A 21,426-nucleotide genomic window follows, 5' to 3' on the forward strand; every position below is an offset into this window, starting at 1 on the left:
TGACCGGGACACCACCCACTCTAAATACTCGATCTAAATCTCCCAAACACCAGTGCAAAGAGCCAACAAAAAACTTTTTTCTCTAATCTTTTATTTTATTCTCCACTCCTAGCAAGTGGAGTTCCTTGCCCGTTGAAATATAGCAAAACCCTTCTTATGGACCTTAAACAAGAAAAAAAATGCTTAAGAAGGTATATTGTTCTCCACTCCTAGCAAGTGGAGTTCCTTGCCCGTTAAAATATAGCAAAACCCTTCTTATAAACCTCACACAAGAAAAAAAAAATGCTTAAAAAATGTATATTGACCACGAGATAGGCTCTTGACGACAAAGGTCATTATGACGGTGATCGCATTTGACAGTATTTGCATCAAAATAACCCCATATTTGTTAAAAACACTTTAGATTTCGTCACACAATGATAACTAAAGGTCTTATTTGAACTGGTCTCGGTAAAAGACCAGATCCTTGCCCACGACTTCAGTTGTTTGAGCCTATCCCGAAAACTTATGAAGAGTAACATTGTTATGAAGAAAGTACTTGTTATGCAACTCTTGCACCTCATTCTCCATTGTATAAAAAAAGGGTCGTTACCCTTCACAAAGCAAAAGAAGAGTAGGGGAATATTTCAGGGCCATTGAGTTCATAAAATACATTTATGAATCCATTATTATTATTATCTAATCAAGGCTATAAAACTTGTATTTTTAAGTGTAAATATTTATATAAAAAAAGCGTTACGAATTAAAAGAATCAACTTGATTTCTTTCATTCACTTCTTAAGAACTCAACAATTCGTTCAAGAACTTTTATTCATATGCTTTTTAGCTACCGAATTATAACATTATTCAATGACATTTTAATATTAACAATTAAAGAAATTTAGATTAACATAACAATTTATTTAATTAAAGAAAGCCTATCCATAAGTCTTTTTTTATTTGTTGTTAGTCATTGAATGTCGCCATCACACGTTAGTCATTCAATCTACTCAATCATATGTCATAATTGTCGAGTTTCAGTTGTCCAAAACCCCATGTGACGTTCGCCTATCTTGAAACTTTCTTCATTTGGTTTAGTTGGGGACCGCATGTTCACTTCGCCACATGTGTCACACGTTCACATTGTTCTCACGAATGCAACACCGCCATTTTTCTCACACTTCCACACGAGACTGCCATTGCTTCTTTTATTTGAGCTAGATACAAATCTGATTTGTGTTTTTGTTTTCATGATATTAGTTATAATTCAACGAGGGACACTAAACTTGTATAAGATATAATTTAAAAAGATTTCAATACATGATGAACTTTTATTTTTTTTTAAATAGTGATTTCTCCCACTTCTAAAGTAAACAAGTCAGTGTCATTACAAATTTAGGTCTATTGGAAGTGGGGCGATCAATAAGTCACATGATATATGCTCTCCAATATTCGAAAGATCACGAGACAATTGTGAGATGTAACATATTGGGTGGCTGATACAAAACTATACCGTGCACTCGTAAATGCACCATAAAAAAATTTGGGTTTTAAACATACATAACAATCGAAACATTGTTATTTATAAAATATAAACACTTATGAGACATTTTTTAACTATCCTACCAATGTATTTAAGTGCAATCAAACTGCGGAGAGTGATAAAAATGAAAAATATTAGTTAGGGTTTTATTAATATTTGAGTGAGTTTGAAAAATGAATGAAGAGAATGATATATTTGTAAATAACAATGTTTTGGGTGTTAAGCGTGTAATTGAGTCAAAATTAAAATTTAGATATTAGACACACATATATATATATATATAGAGAGAGAGAGAGAGAGAGAGAGAGAGAGAGAGACGCATAATCTTCTTAGAAATTTAGGTATTAATTTTAACATTTTGGCTTAGGTTAGCCTAAACGATGACTTTAATTTGATCTTTTTTTTTTTGAACTCAGATTTGACTCAAACAACTATCAAATTTTAGATTTAATGTTGGGAGCTTTTGCTCAAACCCTAATTTAGTGTCACACGAGAATTGAGCAATCTCATCTAAAAAGACAATTTTTATTTAATCATTTGATTTAATTTCACAAACTCCCTAATTGTAAATTCTATTTTAAAATAGTCGCGTAATTTTTATCTTGAATTCGTCATAAACCAAAATATAAAATCTCAATTTCTAGTTTAGGTTGGCTCTCTCAAATTTGACTTGATTTCACCCCTATTCAGAATGAATACTTTTGGATAGGGAAATTTTAGATAGAAAATGAAACTATCATATTTTGTAGATGAAACATTCATAAATACCCAATAACACATGAATAGCACGGAGGGGAATATTCTTCGTGTTACTGCGCCATTTTTTTTCTCTGTCACGTAGGATGTCGTGACGTTATTTCATTGACTACGCATATTACTCTATATGAGTAGTACCGATGTAATATATGAATAATACACAATAACACATGAATAACACAGAGTGGAATATTCTTCATGTTATTGCGCTGTTTTTTTTTCTATCACGTAAGATGTCGTGGTGTTATTTCATTGGCTACGCATTATTAGTACTGATGTAATATTTTTTCCTATAATTGTGTTTCAAAGGCTGAACAAAAATGTTTCTAAGAAGAAGAGTGACGTCGCTGACGGCCGTACGAAGGCTTTCTCGCCCGTAAGCATACCATATGCATTTGTCGCGCATTGCCGGAGGTTGCAGAGCGCTCCAAAGATCATCCCCTCACATCTCATGGAAGCCGGTAATCCAAACTTCCATGTCCTGTTTCCCACAGCTCTCTTCTAGTCTGATATCAGTAATTGTCACGTCGGCTCTTTGTTTGCAGACAGGGAAGCGGCAGCAAACCATAGCAGCCGAGGTGAGGCGATCGGGGATTGGACTCCACTCTGGCGCCGCAACGACGGCCCGGCTGCTTCCTGCCATGGCCGGAGAGGGGAGATACTTTGTACTCTCTTTGGGACGATCAAGAATCCCCGCAACAATCGAACATGCGGTGAACTCGCCGCTCTGCACCACGCTGTGTTACGGTGGAGCTATGGTGCGGACGGTCGAGCACCTCCTCTCGGCTTTAGAGGTTTGCGGGGTGGATAACTGCAGGATCGAGATTGAAGGGGGCGAAGAGGTAATGCATGCTCTATTGTGAAGTGTGATCATTGAATCATTTATTTTGTATTTGTTTCGCTGTTCTGTGCTGTAAGTAGCATGTTGTTACCTCTATTTAGACCTTGAAAGGGTTAAATTTATGAGCAGCAGAGATTTTAGATTTAACATTTTTTAGAGGCGGAGACGAGGGAGTGAGGTTATCTTGTTTAGCTAGACCAAACTAAGAAGATAAGTAGACTACTTGATCATCTTGATTGAATGGAAACCAGATAATAGTCCTTTGGATCCATTTATGTTCCACATATGTATTTTTTTTTCAGGAACAGTTCCTTAAGTGAAAAACTATTATATGTTTGATTGTAGTGGTTTTCCTTCATATTTTTTCTTGAAATATTACTAACTCCAACTGTTCCCTTAAATTGTAGTGATTTGTTTTAATTTTTGGTGAGTATTTGAATAGAGCACTCAAGGAACTTTGGTCATTGCTTTAATTTTGGTGTTAACTTTTTTATAAAGCATTGATAGGATCATTATTGGGGGAAGTTCTATTGTGCTCCCTTTTTTTTGAATTTTGATCTTCTCCAATAATCATGATAATAAGATAAAAATTTAGCAATCCTAGTCATGCCATGCACTTTGGATGTTTCGGATTAATTCCACAATTTTTCAAAACCATTATGGTTTGAATAAAATAATCTCAACCAATTGAAGTGGATTGAGTGGCCAGGATTTCTGCCTTTATCGTTTTGATAACTGTTGTAAATGTAGAAGATATGAATCCTTTTATTTTTCAATAAAATTTTGTTGTTCTAATGAATAGCTCTTAGATGATTGTTGTGAATGAAGGGCTGCCTATTTTTGTATCAGAGAATCAAATTGCTTTTATGCTAGGATTTTTTTTGCCAAAATCATAGGGACATCTCAAATATTTCAGTAATTGAGGTAAGGTGGAAAGCCTCTTACAAATAGGTGGGGCACAAAGCGTGGTATAGACACACACACATAAATGGGAGAATTCATCAGGAGTATTTTGAATTTGAGACTGTCATGAAGATGAAAGTCATGTATAGTAAAATTTAATTTATAAAAAATGAGAATTTTTAGATGGTTATATGGAAAAATTAGTAAATATTGATTGATAAATGATTATATTAGATGGGTGGTGGTGGTATCATTTACTATAGAAAACATAGTGAAAAATTGGCTTAGGTGGTTAGATTATGCATAAAGAATGGTAGAATATGCCGAATAAAACGTTTAGATGACTTCTTGTTGTAGGATTAGGATGTAAAATGGGGAGGTCAAAGGTAAAATGGATAACAAATGTCAAAATAATTGTGGAGACAATGGTACGACCTTTATGCAGCACTCGAGTAAAAAATAGAGGATGATGATCTATAAAGCCTCTGTCAAAGGTAAAATGGATAACAAATGTCAAAATAATCGTGGAGACAATGGTACGACCTTTATGCAACACTCAAGTAAAAAATAGAGAATGAAGATCTATAAAGCCTCTACTATAAAGCCTCTAAAAAAAGTGGGATAAGGCTAGTTTGATGATCGTGTTGCCAAAAAACTTGTATTTTCAATTGAAAAATATTCACATATTAAGAAAATTATCGCTATTGATAAGACGAACACAAAAGTTCTTCTAAATGTAAATAAGCTATCCCACAAACTATAATAATTCAGTTATGACAATTGTGTTTTTATAATGGGATTCTTTTTTCTTTGCTGTAATATTTTAACCGAGGAAGTTTGAACATCATTTTTTTCACTGATGAGGTAATATTAAAGGAAAAACTTGTATTAGGCTATAGTTTATATTATTGATATTATCATTTTTTGTTAGAATCCAATAAATCAAAGTAAAGTTGTCGGCATCAATTTTTAATGTCACGTGTATAGTATGTCTGCTCGAATAACTTTAGGATATGCTTCATGCACACATGACTCCCCTAAGGCCCAAGACATCCGTCTTCGGCCCTCTGACATGTGGCCAATATTTTTTTGCCAGGCTTTGGTTGTCAATGAGGCGAGAGCCGACCGACATTACGTTGATGAGATGGTCTCGACCAGGGGAGTGCTGTTTGGCGTAACGCAAACAAATCATGCCCTAAATTTGCTTACTAGTGAGGAATTATCATTTTGATGTCTCTAAATTGTAGAACAAACAATCCGAATGCGTCCGGAACATTGTTTTCGCTTAGGGAGGGCCTTCCAAGTCTTGCACGTGGTCTGCATTTCGAAAACAGGAAATTACCCGGCGTGACTACGCCCACACATTGGGTCGTGACCACGCCCAAGAATGGCCACGCCCTATTTGTGGTGTGGCACGTGGCCACGCCACACACAATCAACCTGTTTCATTGCTGATTCTCTGTTTTTCTGTCCGGTCGCCTTCCAACTGGCGGGATAAGCCGTTGAACAGGTCCTAAGTTGAAAATGGCTTCTGAGCTAACTTGGGCCCTTGCCAAAAGAGGCAAGTGGTCATTCGAACCTCTGTGAATATTCTTCGTGCTAGGGGAGATCTTAGGGAAGAGCGCATATTTCACTTGGGAGAGTTGAGAGTGATCACAAAGGTTGGGGAAGAGTTTTAGAGAGTTCTCAGAGAGCTTCTTCGCCCTTCTTCTTCTTCCTCTTCTCCGTTTCTGTCGTCTTCCTCTCGTGTTTTCTTTCTCGGTCCGAGAAAACTGAGAGGAAGAGCAAAGCGTGGTGTTGCGCTGGCACCGAAAAACTCCTTACGAGGAGAGTTTCATCACTCGTGGGGAGGGGAGGCCGATACTTAGAGCGTCGCCGGAATCTCTTCGTGATGAAGAGAGCTTATGCCTGAGCAACGACTAGACGTCGATCAACCACCAGACTGTATAACCTCCTCAACCCTTGCGTTTTCCTTCTTCGCCGGAATCTCTTCGTGATGAAGAGAGCTTATGCCCGAGCAACGACTAGACGTCGATCAACCACCAAACTGCATAACCTCCTCAACCCTTGCGTTTTCCTTCTTAGCCAACTCTAGGATTAGATTTTGGTTAAATGTTGTGAGTTCGGTCGCTCACACAAGGCGAGTTGGTTGGCCGACACTAGTTGACACGACTACATGCCTTTGAATTGGCCGTTGATTTCCTAGAGGAAGCCTTAGGTTAGGAAGCTTTTGTTGGACACATCTCTTGCAAAGCCGAGTGGTCTTCCGTGATAAGCTTTAGATCCACACCTAAGAGTGTCATAATCCTAATTTTTCCACGAATTCGGCGCTTCCAACATTTTTGGGAGGGGTTGGAATAGTTTGATCTTGAAGAATGAGAAAAGCTTTGTAGCTATCCCATTCTACAAGATCATGGGAGTTTTGTAGGACTGAAAAAACTTTGTAGTTAACCCGCCATATCAATGGTGAAGGACTTCTACTACGGAAATCGGAGGGCGAAGTTTTCACATTTCCTCACTAAAGTTAGAGGCGGCATAGCCGCAAATTCAAGAGCTAAAACCTTAGGTGCCTATGTGAGATCGTCAACATGAGTATGACTTGTTATTGTTTTTGATCACTTGCATCATATCATGTTACATTTCACACATTACACTATGCCTTGACCGGCCGCCCCGACCCGGTCGACATCACACTTTGCCTTGACTAACTGCCCCGACCTTGTCGGCATTTCACTTTGGTCTGACCGACCACCTCAGCCTAGTCAATCGACACTTTGGTCCTACCGGTTGTTCTGACTCGGTTGACCAACCGACCACTTTGGTTTGATCGGTCTCCTCTGACTCGATCGATCGACCACTTTGGTCTGATCGGCCGTTCCGGCTTGGTCGACCAATCTCTGCAGTACAGTCGACCGCCTTAGCTTGATTGAGCTCGTTGGCTACGTTGGCCTGGCTTGATCACCCTGGCCGACCCAACAGGTTGAACAACCAATTCTACTTGCGTAGTTTGTGTTTTACATGTGCATTGATATTGATTGCATGACTCTGCACTATCACATTCATCACTTACATCTTTGTCGTGCGTCTCTAAGCATATTCCCTTATACGCTCACGACGAGTATTTGTGCTTCTGAACGACACATTACTTCGTATTTGCTTTGTGACATCTTCATGTCACTTAGTACCACGTCGTAAGTGATTCACACTTACACTTGAGCATTTCTGCGTGTTTGTCTTAGATGACATTTTGCATGTTCATGACTCGCTTGCTTGATTTTGTTTGCACTCGGATTTGTGTTTCTCACACACTCACCCCACTTTATGTGAATGGGTGGCTCGTCACCGAGTCAATTTCTTGTGTAATTTCCTCTAGCTGGAATTACCATACTTTCCTATAACACTGCTCCGGACCGTCGCAAACACATTCCTTTGGGCCGCTGCTTCTATGGTACGCACACCCTTTCGGGTCGCTGCCTTCACAACATACCCATCCTTTGTACCACTGCCTCCGCAACACGCCCAACCTTTTGGGCTATTACCTCGACGGTATGTCGTCCTTTTGGGTCACTAACTCCACGACACCTGTTCTTTCGGGTCACTGCCAACACGACACTATTCCTGTCTCTACGACACCTATCTTTTGGGTCATTGCCTCCATGAAACAACTACTTTTTCGGGTCATTGCCTCTACGATACACCTATTTCTTTGGGCCGCAGCCTCAATGATATGCTCACTCTTTTGGGTCACTACCTCCATAACATACCCATCATTCGAGCCACTGTCTCCGCGACACATATCATTTGGGCTATTGCTTCTACGACACACCCACTTTTTCGGGTCACTGCCTCCACGATATACCCATAATTTCAAGCCATTGCCTCCATGACACGTTGATAGGCAGCTGCGTTGTCAGTCGTAATCCCCCTTTGTCCCGGGTTTGATCCCTACGGGGACGGCTATTACATATGGGGAGCTGTATTTCCAAATACCACTCTTTTGAAAAAAAAATAAAAAAAAATAAATATATGTAGCCACACGCGCGCGCGCGCGCGCGCACACACACATATATATATATATATACATATACATATATATTTGTACCTATGTTAGAATATGATTATGAACATGAGCTTATACTTGAACAAGAGTCAACACTTGAGTATGAACATAATAGCACATTTGAATTAAATTATTATTCTACATTAAGCTTGAAAACATATTTTAACACGAGCATCTATAAGGAGAATTCAGTTCCCACTTGAAAATGAAAATAAATCTATAACTAAATAGGAGCTGAAATTTGTACTTGAAATAAAGTTTGCATATTGGATTAATACTTAATCTAAGTCACATATTGAAATTTCACTTAGTTCTAAATATAAAACTAATATAATAATTGAACCCAGATTGCAGATATATTCAAAACTTAATCTTAATGGAGAATTTGAGCTTCCATATGAAATTATGCCTGTTGTAGTTGAAAGTGTCAATTGATCAAACTTATTCCTGAATGTAATCATAAACAAATTGTGCATTTTGAAGATTATGAGTCGATTGAACTAGTTGTTTTACTTCATAGAAATCTTAGCCATGCCATTTCTACAAATCAAATTGAGGTTGATTTTATTTTTAGTTACTTGATTTTTATTTTTTGTTACTTGATTTTTCTTTTTTGTTACTTGATTTACACATTTTAGTTACTTGATTTTTATTTTTTGTTACTTGATTTACACATCCATCATTAGATTCTTAGTGAGAAGGTAAAGTTTCTATCAAATTGTTAATAAGGAGTTTTTTAAGAGAAACTCGATTTTAAAATCCTATAAATTTGTAGAAATCTATATGTTCATAATTCAACACCGTTAATGCTTTTAAGCTATTTAGTTTTTTTTTTTAATAAGATTATCCATCCATATTTATATGGATATATTATATTTGTGTGGTTTGTCTATTCCAAATTTTTTTATCAAGTCACCATCTAGGAATATGTTATAAATCATTATTTGTATTGATTGTGATGTATGCTGGCATTTTAATGATTTCATTTCTTGCTACATATCATTTTCATGATTTTTATAGATTGTTTTATTTGTATGAATTGATTTGCAGAAAATTCAATGTTGATTACGATAATTATAATAATATTATGGTCGTGAACAAGAGACTTGCAAAATTTAAATAAATTATATAATGATTTGTCTGAATATTAAAAAGCTTCCTATGGAGATTTTTAAGAAATTAACTGTAAGGATAACGAGGTCATATAAAACAAATGTGCAATGATATGCACTAATAAAAATTTTGGCAAGCTTTGGTTTTATTTTAGACCTCAGTGTATTTTATTTGGCTTTATTTCGTAAGCCTGTTATCAATTTTATGGATTCTTATCTTTCCCCATCTTGCTATTCACCTCACTCGATGGATATATACTCATCTTGTTTCAGAAACTATTTTATATGTAAGAATTGGATCCGCCAGTATTTGTGAATTTCACTTTTTCTTGTGCATTGGCGTGGCAAGCTTATTCATATTGGTTCATTTATTATCCTATAAGAAGCACCATCCATACTTTGCTTTCAAATATTAAGAGCTTAATCTGTCAGAGGTGAAAATTTCATATTAATGTTGAATTATTGTAATAAGGAATTACTTGATCTGCGGCCTCTAATTCCACTAATTTCTAGCATTACTTAATGGGTTCTTGTTATAGGAACCTCACATGTGGGCTTCTTTTCTTTAATTATTACTAGTGTTGTATGTCTATTTATCTTCTTCCATATTTCTCTTTGCGGGTGATGTAGTAGTATTGTTTGGCAATTCTCCTTCGGTAGACTTGTAGCTGTGCTTAGTGGCCTCCCTTTAAAATCCTTTATTTTACAAACTTGTGGATGTGCTCTGTGGTTTCTATATACAATCTTTCTTTTTATGTCGTTGTATTTATATGCGGCTATTTTATCTTTTCTCCTCGTTCTAATATAGCTAGAAATATGAGGTTTGTTGGCACGAGAAGATTAAGTTGGAAAATTATTATTATTTTTGTTAAAACTAAGGTTGCGAATTTGTTATTCTTTTTATAATTCAAATTTGTTGAATTGAAACTTGTAGTATTAGGTTAGATCATGCGGGATTATGAGAAATTTCTTATTTTGGGTTTTAAAAAGGACCTATGAGACATGTAAACATCGTTGAAGTATTGAATTGTGCAATTAAATTCTGTCTCCTCTTGATTCTTATATATGGTATTGGAAGTAGGTTATTTAAAAACTTTGTAAGTTTTGGCGAAAACTTCAAGCAGAAGATTCTTCTTCATTGACATAAGGTTTGGATCTTCTAATTAGTTAGTTTATCGTTGTTTTTTCTTTTAGAACTTTTAGTGATTAGTTTGTAATTTATTTGCTTGATTGAGATTTTGTCGAGTTTGATCCATGATAGTTTCCTTTTGCTGGTATGATTTCATAAGATGTATATCTTTATATTAGTTTTCAGTTTACTTTCAATCTTTTAGATTTTAACAACTTACAAATTATTAATTGGAATGAATAAAGTATGTTTTGCATTTTTTTCCATCAAGGTGACTAATCTTTGCTTTAATTGAAAGTTGAGAATCTATTATGTATTGTATTTGTACATCTCATTTTAAGTTTGTATTAATTGGTGTAGATGCATAGTCAATCTTAAATCTAAAAAAAAAATATAATAGTAACAAGATATAAGTTCTAGATTCCGTCCTCCTAGACCTTCTCACTTGGATATACTTATTCATTTGGTCTGAAGTACTCTTGGATCTGGATTTTTTTTTTAATTCTAGAACCATTGTTTCTATTTTATTGTAAATACAAATATTTCTTCAACTATAAAATACAGTAATATGGGGAGACACTTTTTTTTTAATGATAAACAGAAATTGGTTAACAAGATACTCATCTGTTTTTGATTTAATTTTCTTATTTTCTTAAGATTGTTCAGCCTGAATTAGAATAATTTTAGCATAAATCTATAACTTAAATCGAATTTTTGTAACTTTTTAGCCATTGGAACTTGTGATTATGTGTTCCCACTCACCCTGTCTCCCTATCTTTCTTCTATTCATGGTTAAGCGGTTAAACGTCACTTAAGTCTTTCTAAGAATGAAGAGCAAATAGCCCATTCAGATGGAAATTATGTTATTCTTTAGTTTCATTCACCTAAATACGAATTATACCTATCAGACCTATCCTTGTTTATCACGATGCTTTACATTTTTTGTTTGATTATTTTGAGTCTGTCATGTACATGTAAACACATGATTTACGTTCATAGGTTCCTTTTTTAGATGGATCAGCTAAACATTGGGTGGAGGCAATAGTACATGCTGGCATGTGTGAAGCAACTGATTTTAATGGCAATACCAATGAGAAAATGGCACCCTTTCTCTATGGTCCACAATATGTTTGCAGGGGTGATTCTTTCATTATTGCATTCCCTTCTTCGAAGCTTTATATAACTTATGGAATAAATTTTCCCAAGGTAATCCACGATTTTGCTATTTACGCTTTTTGGAATTGTTATATCTTTTGGCGCTTTCTTGGTTCCACATAATGTTGACATTTTGTTCACGTACTTTGTTTATGATGAATTGTGTAGGATTAAAATTTTGAATTACTTTTCCAAGTCTTTTTTTAAAGGGAATTTTATATACATAGCACACAATTCTTATGTATTTACATATTTCACACATATACTCATATTTACACATTGACACCAGAGTTAACTCGAAAACAATCGAACACGAATGTTATTTCTGAAAATTTAAAGGAATCACAATAAAGTTTCTTAAAATTGGAAATAAAATAACACAAAATACAAACGAGCCTCTAGGGCGCGGGTGAAGGCGATAAACCTCGGCTGGACAGTAGGTGTGGGGGTGGTTTGCAAGCTTGCGACAATAAGTAAGGGTGCAGAAAGGGGAGTGACTGCAGGTCGGGCTGCTAGGAGGGTGACTGAAGTAGATGGGGTTGGTTTGGAAGGTTGGTGACAATAGGGAGGGTGTAGGGAGGACTGGTTGCAGTAGGGGTAACACCCAATATTTGAGAACTATGTAGAAGTTCAATGACAGGTCAAACCCGAACCCGACCTGTTGACCTGAATTGACATCACTAGGGGGAACCATGCCAACGACGAGAAATCTAAAAACAACAAAAAAAGCTACACCCTAAACAACAAAACTACTTATTTATAATAGAAATTACTAGGAGGGGGAGGGAGGAGGGGGGGGGGGGAGGGCCCTCAACCCTAAGCGGCCTCCCTGTTGGACCGGCCACATTTTTGTTGAATCAGTTGAGCCGGTTTAACCCTAGCCCCCACATCACTCACATTCCTCTCACATCTTTAATATCACATAAAAAATTACATTATTATCACTTTTAAAGATTGAAATATTTTTATTTTGTCTTAAGCAAGATAATAACTTTACTCCTCCCTTTTTGTTGTTGAAGAATCTTCAAGTTCTCCCACCACCGAGATTCACTCTTTCTTAACTAACTGTTGATCTCATTTTTGACGAGGTATAATTTTCTTCTTAGGGTTTATGGTTAGCCTTAGGATTCTCTCTTCGACGATTTCGGCTATCATAGAGTTTTAGTAATGGGACCCACCTCATTTTATAAATCCAAACTATTTCTTTAATCTTTTTGGAGTTTCGCATGTGTGATTCTTCACCTCTAGCACTTAGGAGGTTAGAACCAACATGAGGGAACTCAAATTTAGTCCCCATAGGACCGTTAAGCCCTAAAGTTGCCTTATTTACAATTTGCACACTCGCACACACATAAATGCCACAATTCACACCATCTGCGTCTTTATATGCTTCATAATTAATCTAAACATAAATAAAATTTTGAAATGATCGATTATAAACTAAAATTTTAAGAAAAAACTGAATAAGACATATTTTTGATCCAATCGTCGTTGAAGTCGTCCGAACGATCCCGTATGAAGAAATGGACCGCGCCGACGCGTTCGGAACATTGATTTTAGTCAGGAAGGACATCGATTTTGATATGATTCCGAATGGGATCAAATTGTGCTCAAATCAGCGAAAAAATGAAATAAAAAAGAAAAATACCTTTAAATCCCTAACTCACACATACAAACCCACGCTCACGCCTCTCCCTCCTCGATTCTTCTCCATTCGACCCTAGCTGCGACACATTTCTCCCACTCTCGTGCGTGCTCTTCTCCATTCGACCCTAGCTGCGACACATTTCTCTCTCCCCCTCTCATGCGTGTGATTCCCCTTCCCGGGCTCGTCTCTCCCCCTATTCGCGCAACCCTAGCCGAACAAATTCCTCTGCCTCGCGATGCTTCGGCTCGAGGGCCCCCCTCCTCCGTACTTTAACCCCTAGCTAAAGCTTGTTCCTGTCGCCACGCTCCTTGCATCCTCTGCCTCCACTCCTACCGCTGTCGCCACCTGCCCTTCGTCGTTTGTTGCCACCTTATACGTCACCGTCGGCTACGCCTCACGCCTAGGTAAGCTGAGGTAAGTTTCTCCTCCCTTCCTCGGCTATAAGAACCTCACTTGGGGGAGGTTTCGATGGGTTGAAACTTTGGTGAGAGGGGGAGATGCTGCCAAAATTTTGGGTTGTTGTTGGACTCACCCTGTTCGGTTCATATTGTGTGTGCTTGAGGTCTCTTGGAAATTCTTTGGGTAAGGCTTGGTTGAGGTAATCCTCTTTTTCTTTCCTTTGGTCGTTCAATGCTCTTGCTGGTTGTGGTATTTTGCTAGACTGTTCCTGTTATGAGATATACTGTTGCGATATATACCACCAATTAATGATATATATATATAAATTAAATAGGAGAATGATCTTTGGCGAAGGCGAAAAAAGAACGAGGAAATTCGTACCATAAAACAATAAAACAGCGGAACACACAGATTTACGTGGTTCGACAAATTGCCTACTTCCACGGAGTTGCAGAGGATTTTACTACTTGAGGAATTTACACCAGTTGATCGTCTTGACTTACAAGAGGAATCTCTCACTTTGTTGCTCTCTCTTCTCTCTCTGTTCTTTTCTCGCTACATCGAGATACACCGAATAAACTCTACACTGAGATACACCAAGAAGATAAACTTACAAGAGAAACAGACCCAATTTCTCTTCTGCCAAAAGCTACTAAGAAGAAGCTAAGGGAGAATAATCTTATTCTTCTTCTTTCTTCTTCCTTCTGCCGCAAGGATCTACTTCTTACACTTCTCTTTCACTCTCCCGTGGAAGTTCTTCCACTGTCGCGTGGAAGTCCGAAGAAGAACAAATGACCGTGCTTCAAAACTTAAAGGAGAACCGTGCGTGCGATGCCTTTTATCGTGAACAGGAAGCGGAGAAACGACGTTTCGCGAAACAACAGAGAGTCACAACTATTCACGATCAAACGAAGCGAAGCTTTGCTTTGTGTGCGCGGGAGCAGGCGGAGGCGGGAGTGGTTTCGCGACAGTAGAAGATCACGATGTTTCGTGATCGGGGGAGCGGTCGGACCGGGCTCCAGCATAACAGTTCCCTTCTCACTTGTTTGTTTGATATTTCTTCGCTGGCCTATGACATGAATCTGATTTTTTGCCGATGTAGGTGTACTTGAGATAACTAGTTTTCCTTTTGGAGTAATGGTTTATGCTGCTCAAAAGTTTGAAAGCCTTATTTTATGAAGTTTTGAAATCATTGAAAGCTTCATTTTTAAAAAATTGAGATGTTTATGGCTTGGTTTTATGTAGCTCAAACGAGGGAAATTCGGTGATGCTCACAACTCAATGACAGAGATACATATATGTGATGTGAATTTTGCTTGCAGGTACCTTACCTTATGCGTGCCTTTCTTGAATATATGTGATGTGAATTTTGCTTGCAGGTACCTTATGCGTGCCTTTCTTGGCATTTTGGATTTCAAAGATTTTAGTCGTGCTGTTTCACGACACTGGTCATGCATACCTTTCTTGGCATGGTGGCGAGACCTAGTTTCTTGAAGTTGCTCCCTCACTGGGGTGACGTTGGGAGGCTGCTTAAATGCTGAAGGAATTTTGACTGAATCAAAATTTAACTTGAGCAAAATAAAGGAACCATAATTGGGCACATACTAAAAGCGGCATAAGTCTAGCATATAATTAAATAATATAAGGGGAGTTCACAATAAATTTGGTAGCTCACATACGAGTAAGGATCTAACTGGATCACTTCCTTACAAGCATGAATGAGACTTGAATACTTATCTTTGAATATGAATTAGACCACATATCGAACACTTCAAGTTTTAAAAATTTCGGAGCAATCAATTTAAAGTAGTTGTAAAATAAAGTGAGTCACATTTGTAGCCCAAACTTGGTATTTTGTTGTTTAATTAAATAAGAATAAAATTTTGATATATTGAAATACTTGCAAAATTTATATTGCACAACTCACCACCAGACTTGCAATCCCTCAGCACTAGCAAACAAAAGATGAAACTAAAGATTTAAATGAAACATATGCCCACATTCGTGCAAATAACAATAAAATCCTTTAAAAGTCAGTTAAAATTCACAACTCCTAAATACTAGTATTTGCTTCGTCACTTGTCTTAATTTTTCAAATCTCAAGTGTTTGAGAATGCTACACGGGTTAATTACATGTTTAAGATAAAATCAAATCCCTTTCAAGAAACACGTGTCTTTCAAAAACTTTACATAAATATTCTTTTTAAAAGTCAAATTAAAATTTGTTAAATCATGCATAATCTCAAACGAGTCATCTTGCATATAGGGTAAGCTTCGTAAGTCCCAACTTTAACTAGTCCCGATCCTCATTGTCATAGTAATTAGAGTTGACAAGAATGACCTGCAGCCCGATCCTCATTGTCATAGTAATTAGAGTTGACAAGAATGACCTGCAGTCCAATCCTTCTCTTAAGAGAATTGATATTTGTCATGATTAATTCTTTTTGAATGCTTAAGTGACTAAATCTAATCAAGATTATAAAATAAGCATGTCAATCAATTTCTCGATGATTGCCGTGTTGTATGTGAATCTCAACCGGAGGGGGTTTACTTATAGAAATGAAAATTTCAAATCATAAAAATCTGTTAAAATGCTTAAATGAATTCTATCATTTAAAAGCACAGAGAAAAAATTCATACATCCCCCACAGATCATTTGTTAGGGCGGACAAATTTAATGTTAACCTAAGCTTACAAAGAGCCAATGCCATGTTAAGTACACTATTAAATTCAAACTCAAAATAATTTTGTGCCAACAAGGATATGCTCTGAGTCATTTGTCTATGTAGTTTGACCAGTATGCTCCAAAAAAAAAATAGTTACGATCAGAGTTCACTAACCGAATGATTTGGCCAATAGACTTCATCAAGTGGTTTAGCCAGTATGCTCCACTGTAAAACGACACAACATTGGCTCTTTGAGTTATGAATTATAGGGTATATTTGAGAGGACACAAAGCCTTCTATAAGCTAAAGTTGATTTAGATTAGTCCTCTTAGATAAATATCCAACCTAGGTCTATTGGGTTTTCTTAGACAAAGCAACCCATAGTTGTTGATAAGGATCTTTCTGTTAGGCTGGGTTGATTACCTCATCTGACTAAGTAAACTAGGGACTACGACGATCCGAGACGATGGAACCATGATATCTTGATTGAGTGTTTCATCATTTCCCCTAACATCCACTCTTAAGCTCACACTGATGATTTCGTATTTTCAAAACTAAAATTTGCTGCTAATAGATGTTGAACAATTAACTTCCTGATGACTATCATTAATAAAAAGTGTTTTCCCATTATTGGGAGGGGTAATTAACCATAAAAACTTGCGCCTATTGTAAATTTCGAACCAGATCTTAATGTTTTCAAAATAAGGGCAAAATCTCTAGGTAATGTTTTATCAATATCTCATCTACCTTTAGAAAAATTGACTCAGAACCTCAAACTAAACTCCCTCATCCTCATTTCTACTTTTTCATTCCACGGAGGTTGGGGTATTTCGAATTTTTGGAGCCCACAATCTCTAACCAGTAAATTTTCATGGTGTTAAAAGTATTCAATGACAAAAATATTACCTTGTTTGATAGTGGCAAACTATGTCTTGATGTCATAGATGAGGGCAATATTTTTTCACCTTTGAGTAGGTTTTGTTTAACCAAATCCTAAACAGGTCCACTAATATCTGGCAGCATGGTGTTCCACAGCTATATCATGATCATGTAATCAATTTCTTTCTAAAGTAAACATTTTAGGTCTTTTGGCTTCAGAGATATCTCTACAATGTGTTGGATCTTTTTCTTTCCATTTAGAGATGTCTTCATAATTTTGGATCATTTAAGGTAATTTTGTCCATTCAAGTGATAATATGCTTGGAATACAGGGAATTCTTCTTTGATTTAATTTTTTGCATTAATTATGGTTGATTCCTTTGAAAGGAAATGAAAGAACCCATAAATAGTGAAAAGAAGGAAAATTTGACAAACACGATAAAGTCGGAATTGGATATCTCAACCTTATAGAATAAGAATAATGGTTTAAAGTGAAAACCCTACCTTTACAGAATAAGAATTAAGGCTGGAAGGACTACCTTGACCTCACTCTGATATCATGTAGAAAATAAGTAATGAGAAAAACTCTCAAGGATTTTCATTCTCTTCTTTATACAAGAGGGAATGTATATATACAATTCTCAGAAGCATTAAAAAAATAAGATTAAATAAAAAAGGGAGGGAAAAATAATTAGTTGCCAGCAATCCTATAGGAAAACAAATGGATTATAATTTAAGGGTTGTGGAGAGACAAATCTAATGTTGCAGAGCATTAATCTGTGTGCCTTGATTTAACGGTACAAAGCCTTGATTCATGTGCCTTAAATTCTTTGTTATCATTGGAATAGAAATTCAACAAGTTTAATTCCTTTTTTATATTATGAATCCAACATAGAGGTTTGATTTTATAGATTTCGATATTTTTATTTCATTTCTCATGTTTAATTTGATTATGTGATACTGAAAAATGCTGCTGCTAATGCACAACTTCCTTTTATGCTTTATATTACATATATTTGAGTTAAATCTGTGATGCGTGCCATTAAGTTTAAACTTACAATTGAAATTGCTTGGAGTCATATGCCACAATAGTGATGGTTTCTTTATTACAGGTACCTGCCATTGGTTGTCAGTGGTTCTCATGTTCTATGGATCCCGACACTTACTCAAAGGAAATAGCATCTTCAAGGTCCTTCTGCATTTATGAAGAGGTTTGATAATGCTTTTGCTCGTTGGTTTTGTTTATTATATCCATCCCATATTTAATGGCTCTCTTTACATCTCTCTGTATATATATACACGCACAAACAAAACATTATCTTTAAATTTTAATGATACATTATATTGATAAATAAGAAAATTGAATCATAAATAAATTTATTTTTAAGCACAATAAATTTCACACTAAGAAAATATTATTCTAATTTAGAAATATAATTAGTCATATTGACTTCGAAAGATTTGATTTTCCACCTTTTGGCTTCTTAGAATCCATCTCCTTTAATTTGACATCTATAATAACTATATTAATTAATCTATAAATATATTTTCTTTTACTATAATTTGATCCCTTTATTTAGCTCAAATAATCCTTTTTCTTATTCAACTATGGAAGCTATCATTCCCTTGAATTATCTAATTTATTTCTTGACATTGTATTATTACAAAATTAATAAATTAGATATTGTACCATTAAATGCTTACATGCTTATATAAGTTATTTATTTCCTTTATTTACTAGACTATTATAAATTTATTCTCATTTTCTTTTCTCATATTAAAATATATACATATACATTACATGAGTTAATCTCGATTTTACTACATATTGATTATTATTAATATTTTATTTTCTTTTCTAATTCAATATTTAATATATTATTCTAAATTTATTCTCATTTTCTTTTCTCATATTAAAATATATACATATACATTACATGAGTTAATCTCGATTTTACTACATATTGATTATTATTAATATTTTATTTCCTTTTTTAATTCAATATTTAATTTATTATCACCATTTTATTATTTTTGTTTTCATTAAATTTTTTTTTGTTGTAGTATTAAAAACTTATCAATTAAAATTTCAACTTTAATGATTTCTATTATGTATATATATGCAATATGAAGATATACTTTTAACATATTAAATTCTAACTTTTCACTGATTTCAAATAAAAATGAAGTCTCATATATAAAAGGAAAATATAAAAAATTAATATATCAGTTGGTCGGGAATTTGCTTGTCAGTTATCTAGTTGTTTCATAAAAATGAAAAGAAACCCTATGCTCGACCCTCTGGTCTGGGGTTCGATTCCCTTCGAGTGTAGGGTGTGGTACTCGAATTCTTCAACATATGGGGGATGACCGGGGCTCGTGTAATAGCTTTCGGCCAATTTTTTTTAAATTATATAATAATAATAATAATAATAATAATATAATGGCGTCGGCGGCGAAGATCTACTCTGCTAGGGTTTCTACCAAACCCTGGTTTGATTCGGCCTTCAATCCACCCTCTCGTGCTCGACAACGAAGTTCTCGTATTCGACGAAAATTACGAAGGACTTTGCGCTCGTTAATCTCCTTCGTGATCGTCCTCTTCTCTTTCGCGCCCATCGACGAAGGGCCTCATCGTCTTCTTGCCGCGGTCTCGTGTATGTTGAGCTGCGGTTAGTAGGATTGCTGCGGTTTCATCTTCCTGCTGCAGTGTTGCCTTAGCTGCGGTTTGGCTGTCGAGCCTACTTCGTCTCTGCGCACTCGGTCTTCTACGCAACTTCGCCCCAACCTCTTAGGCTTGTCTTTTTTGCCCTCTGCCCGACTTGCAGGGCTTCTCTTGTTGTGATGAAGCTTTTTTCTTCTTCGGTTGAACCCGACAAAACTTCTTTTGCCCACGTGGTGGGTAATTCTTAGGGGGAGACGACGGTTGTCTTCCTCTGAAGTTATAAGGAGAATCATGACTATACATGTGACTTCCCCTTTATTAAGAATACAAGCTGGAAAAGTGGGAAGACGACACTCTTTTTCTGTAAGTCAGAAATTTCAACCCTGACTGACAAATTTAAGTATGCTCTTATTGAGAAATTTCAGTGGGGACACCCACCTATGGAAGTTATCAGGAAAAATTTTGATGACCTCAAATTAACAGGAAAGTGAAAAGTGGGGCTCATGGATGGGAGACATGTTTTGATTTAGTTAACCGTGCCTGAAGACTACACTCAAATTTTCTCCAAAAAATATCTTAACATTGTTGGCAAACCAATGAAACTACTCAAGTGTTCTCCTGGTTTTAACCCCAATCATGAACCTTCTACTGTTCCGGTATGGTTTAGTCTACCTGGTCTCAAGCTGTACTTTTTTCATCACCAGGTTCTTTACTCTATTGGTTGCATACTTAGTGACCCTATGAAACTAGATCTACCCACTTTCAACCTTACCAAAACTTTTGTGGTCAGAATACTTGTAGAAAGAGACATTACTTTACCTGATGTTACTGAAGTCTTTTTGGGCACAATGCATAATGGATATTAGCAATAAATCTTCATGTATCATATACGTCTTTATTGTTCTCATTGTAAGATGTTTGACCATAACCTTGATAAATGTCATAAGCTTCATTCTGATTTGAAATCTAAAGATCAAATGAATAAGGATAGATCTAATGATATATCCGCTCCACCTGGAGAGAAAATTACAACAGAACAGGATTTTGTGTCTGATTCTATTGCTCCTGTGGACTCTCTCCCCTGAAAATACTGTTTCTGCTATCGATGAGAAGCTGGATGACCCTGCTGGACAACCTACACTTTCAAACCCTATTGAAAAAAATAATGGACAACTACCTACACGGACTGATAATCAGGAGAACCTTGCAGCTTCCCATCTTCAGGAAGTATCAGAGATAGGGGCGACAACTCTTTCGACAACTCTTTCCTCACATACACTTGTGGGCACAACTGTTGGCAATCTTTCTACTGCAACTACCACCTCATCCGAATGACCAACAATCTTCGGATGAGGAATGACAGGTCTACACTTCCAGGAGGAAGAAAAAAAATGGTGATCTACTTGAGCTAAGGAATCTAATGGATGATACTTTGGCTACTTCGGGCAATAGTACACACCTCACCAATCTGTTAGTTGGTTCTTAGAATTAAACACAGAGACAAAAATTAAAGTGTGTCGACCTGGTTGACTTATATGTACCTTCTACATTTGGGTTTTAAGTTTTTTTTTTTATTTTCTTTTTGTGTGTGTTGTACCGTATAGGTTGGTTGCTTATTTGGGTCCACTCATATAACCTATCTGTACCCTTTTCTGTTCAATAAATTTGTCTTGGGCTTTTAATATATATAT

The 21,426-nt window shown here is 36.1% G+C and overlaps 2 protein-coding genes across 2 annotated transcripts in view; both read left to right on the forward strand.

Moving 5' to 3' along the window:
- Positions 1-21,426, forward strand: part of LOC110022230 (cytochrome P450 71A9-like) — a 100,792-nt gene that overhangs the window by 75,177 nt on the left and 4,189 nt on the right. The window lies entirely within an intron of this gene.
- The window catches only part of LOC110022231 (probable UDP-3-O-acyl-N-acetylglucosamine deacetylase 2), a 49,738-nt gene continuing 30,906 nt past the window's right edge, over positions 2,595-21,426 (forward strand). The window contains exons 1-4 of the mRNA XM_020721063.1: positions 2,595-2,739; positions 2,824-3,120; positions 11,323-11,529; positions 18,183-18,281. Of these exons, the coding sequence (XP_020576722.1) occupies positions 2,668-2,739; positions 2,824-3,120; positions 11,323-11,529; positions 18,183-18,281 (675 nt within the window). The 5' untranslated portion in view covers positions 2,595-2,667. The remainder of the gene's footprint in view (positions 2,740-2,823; positions 3,121-11,322; positions 11,530-18,182; positions 18,282-21,426) is intronic.

Source organism: Phalaenopsis equestris, unplaced genomic scaffold (genome assembly GCF_001263595.1).
Source record: "Phalaenopsis equestris unplaced genomic scaffold, ASM126359v1 Scaffold000174, whole genome shotgun sequence".
Taxonomy (NCBI): Eukaryota; Viridiplantae; Streptophyta; class Magnoliopsida; order Asparagales; family Orchidaceae; genus Phalaenopsis; species Phalaenopsis equestris.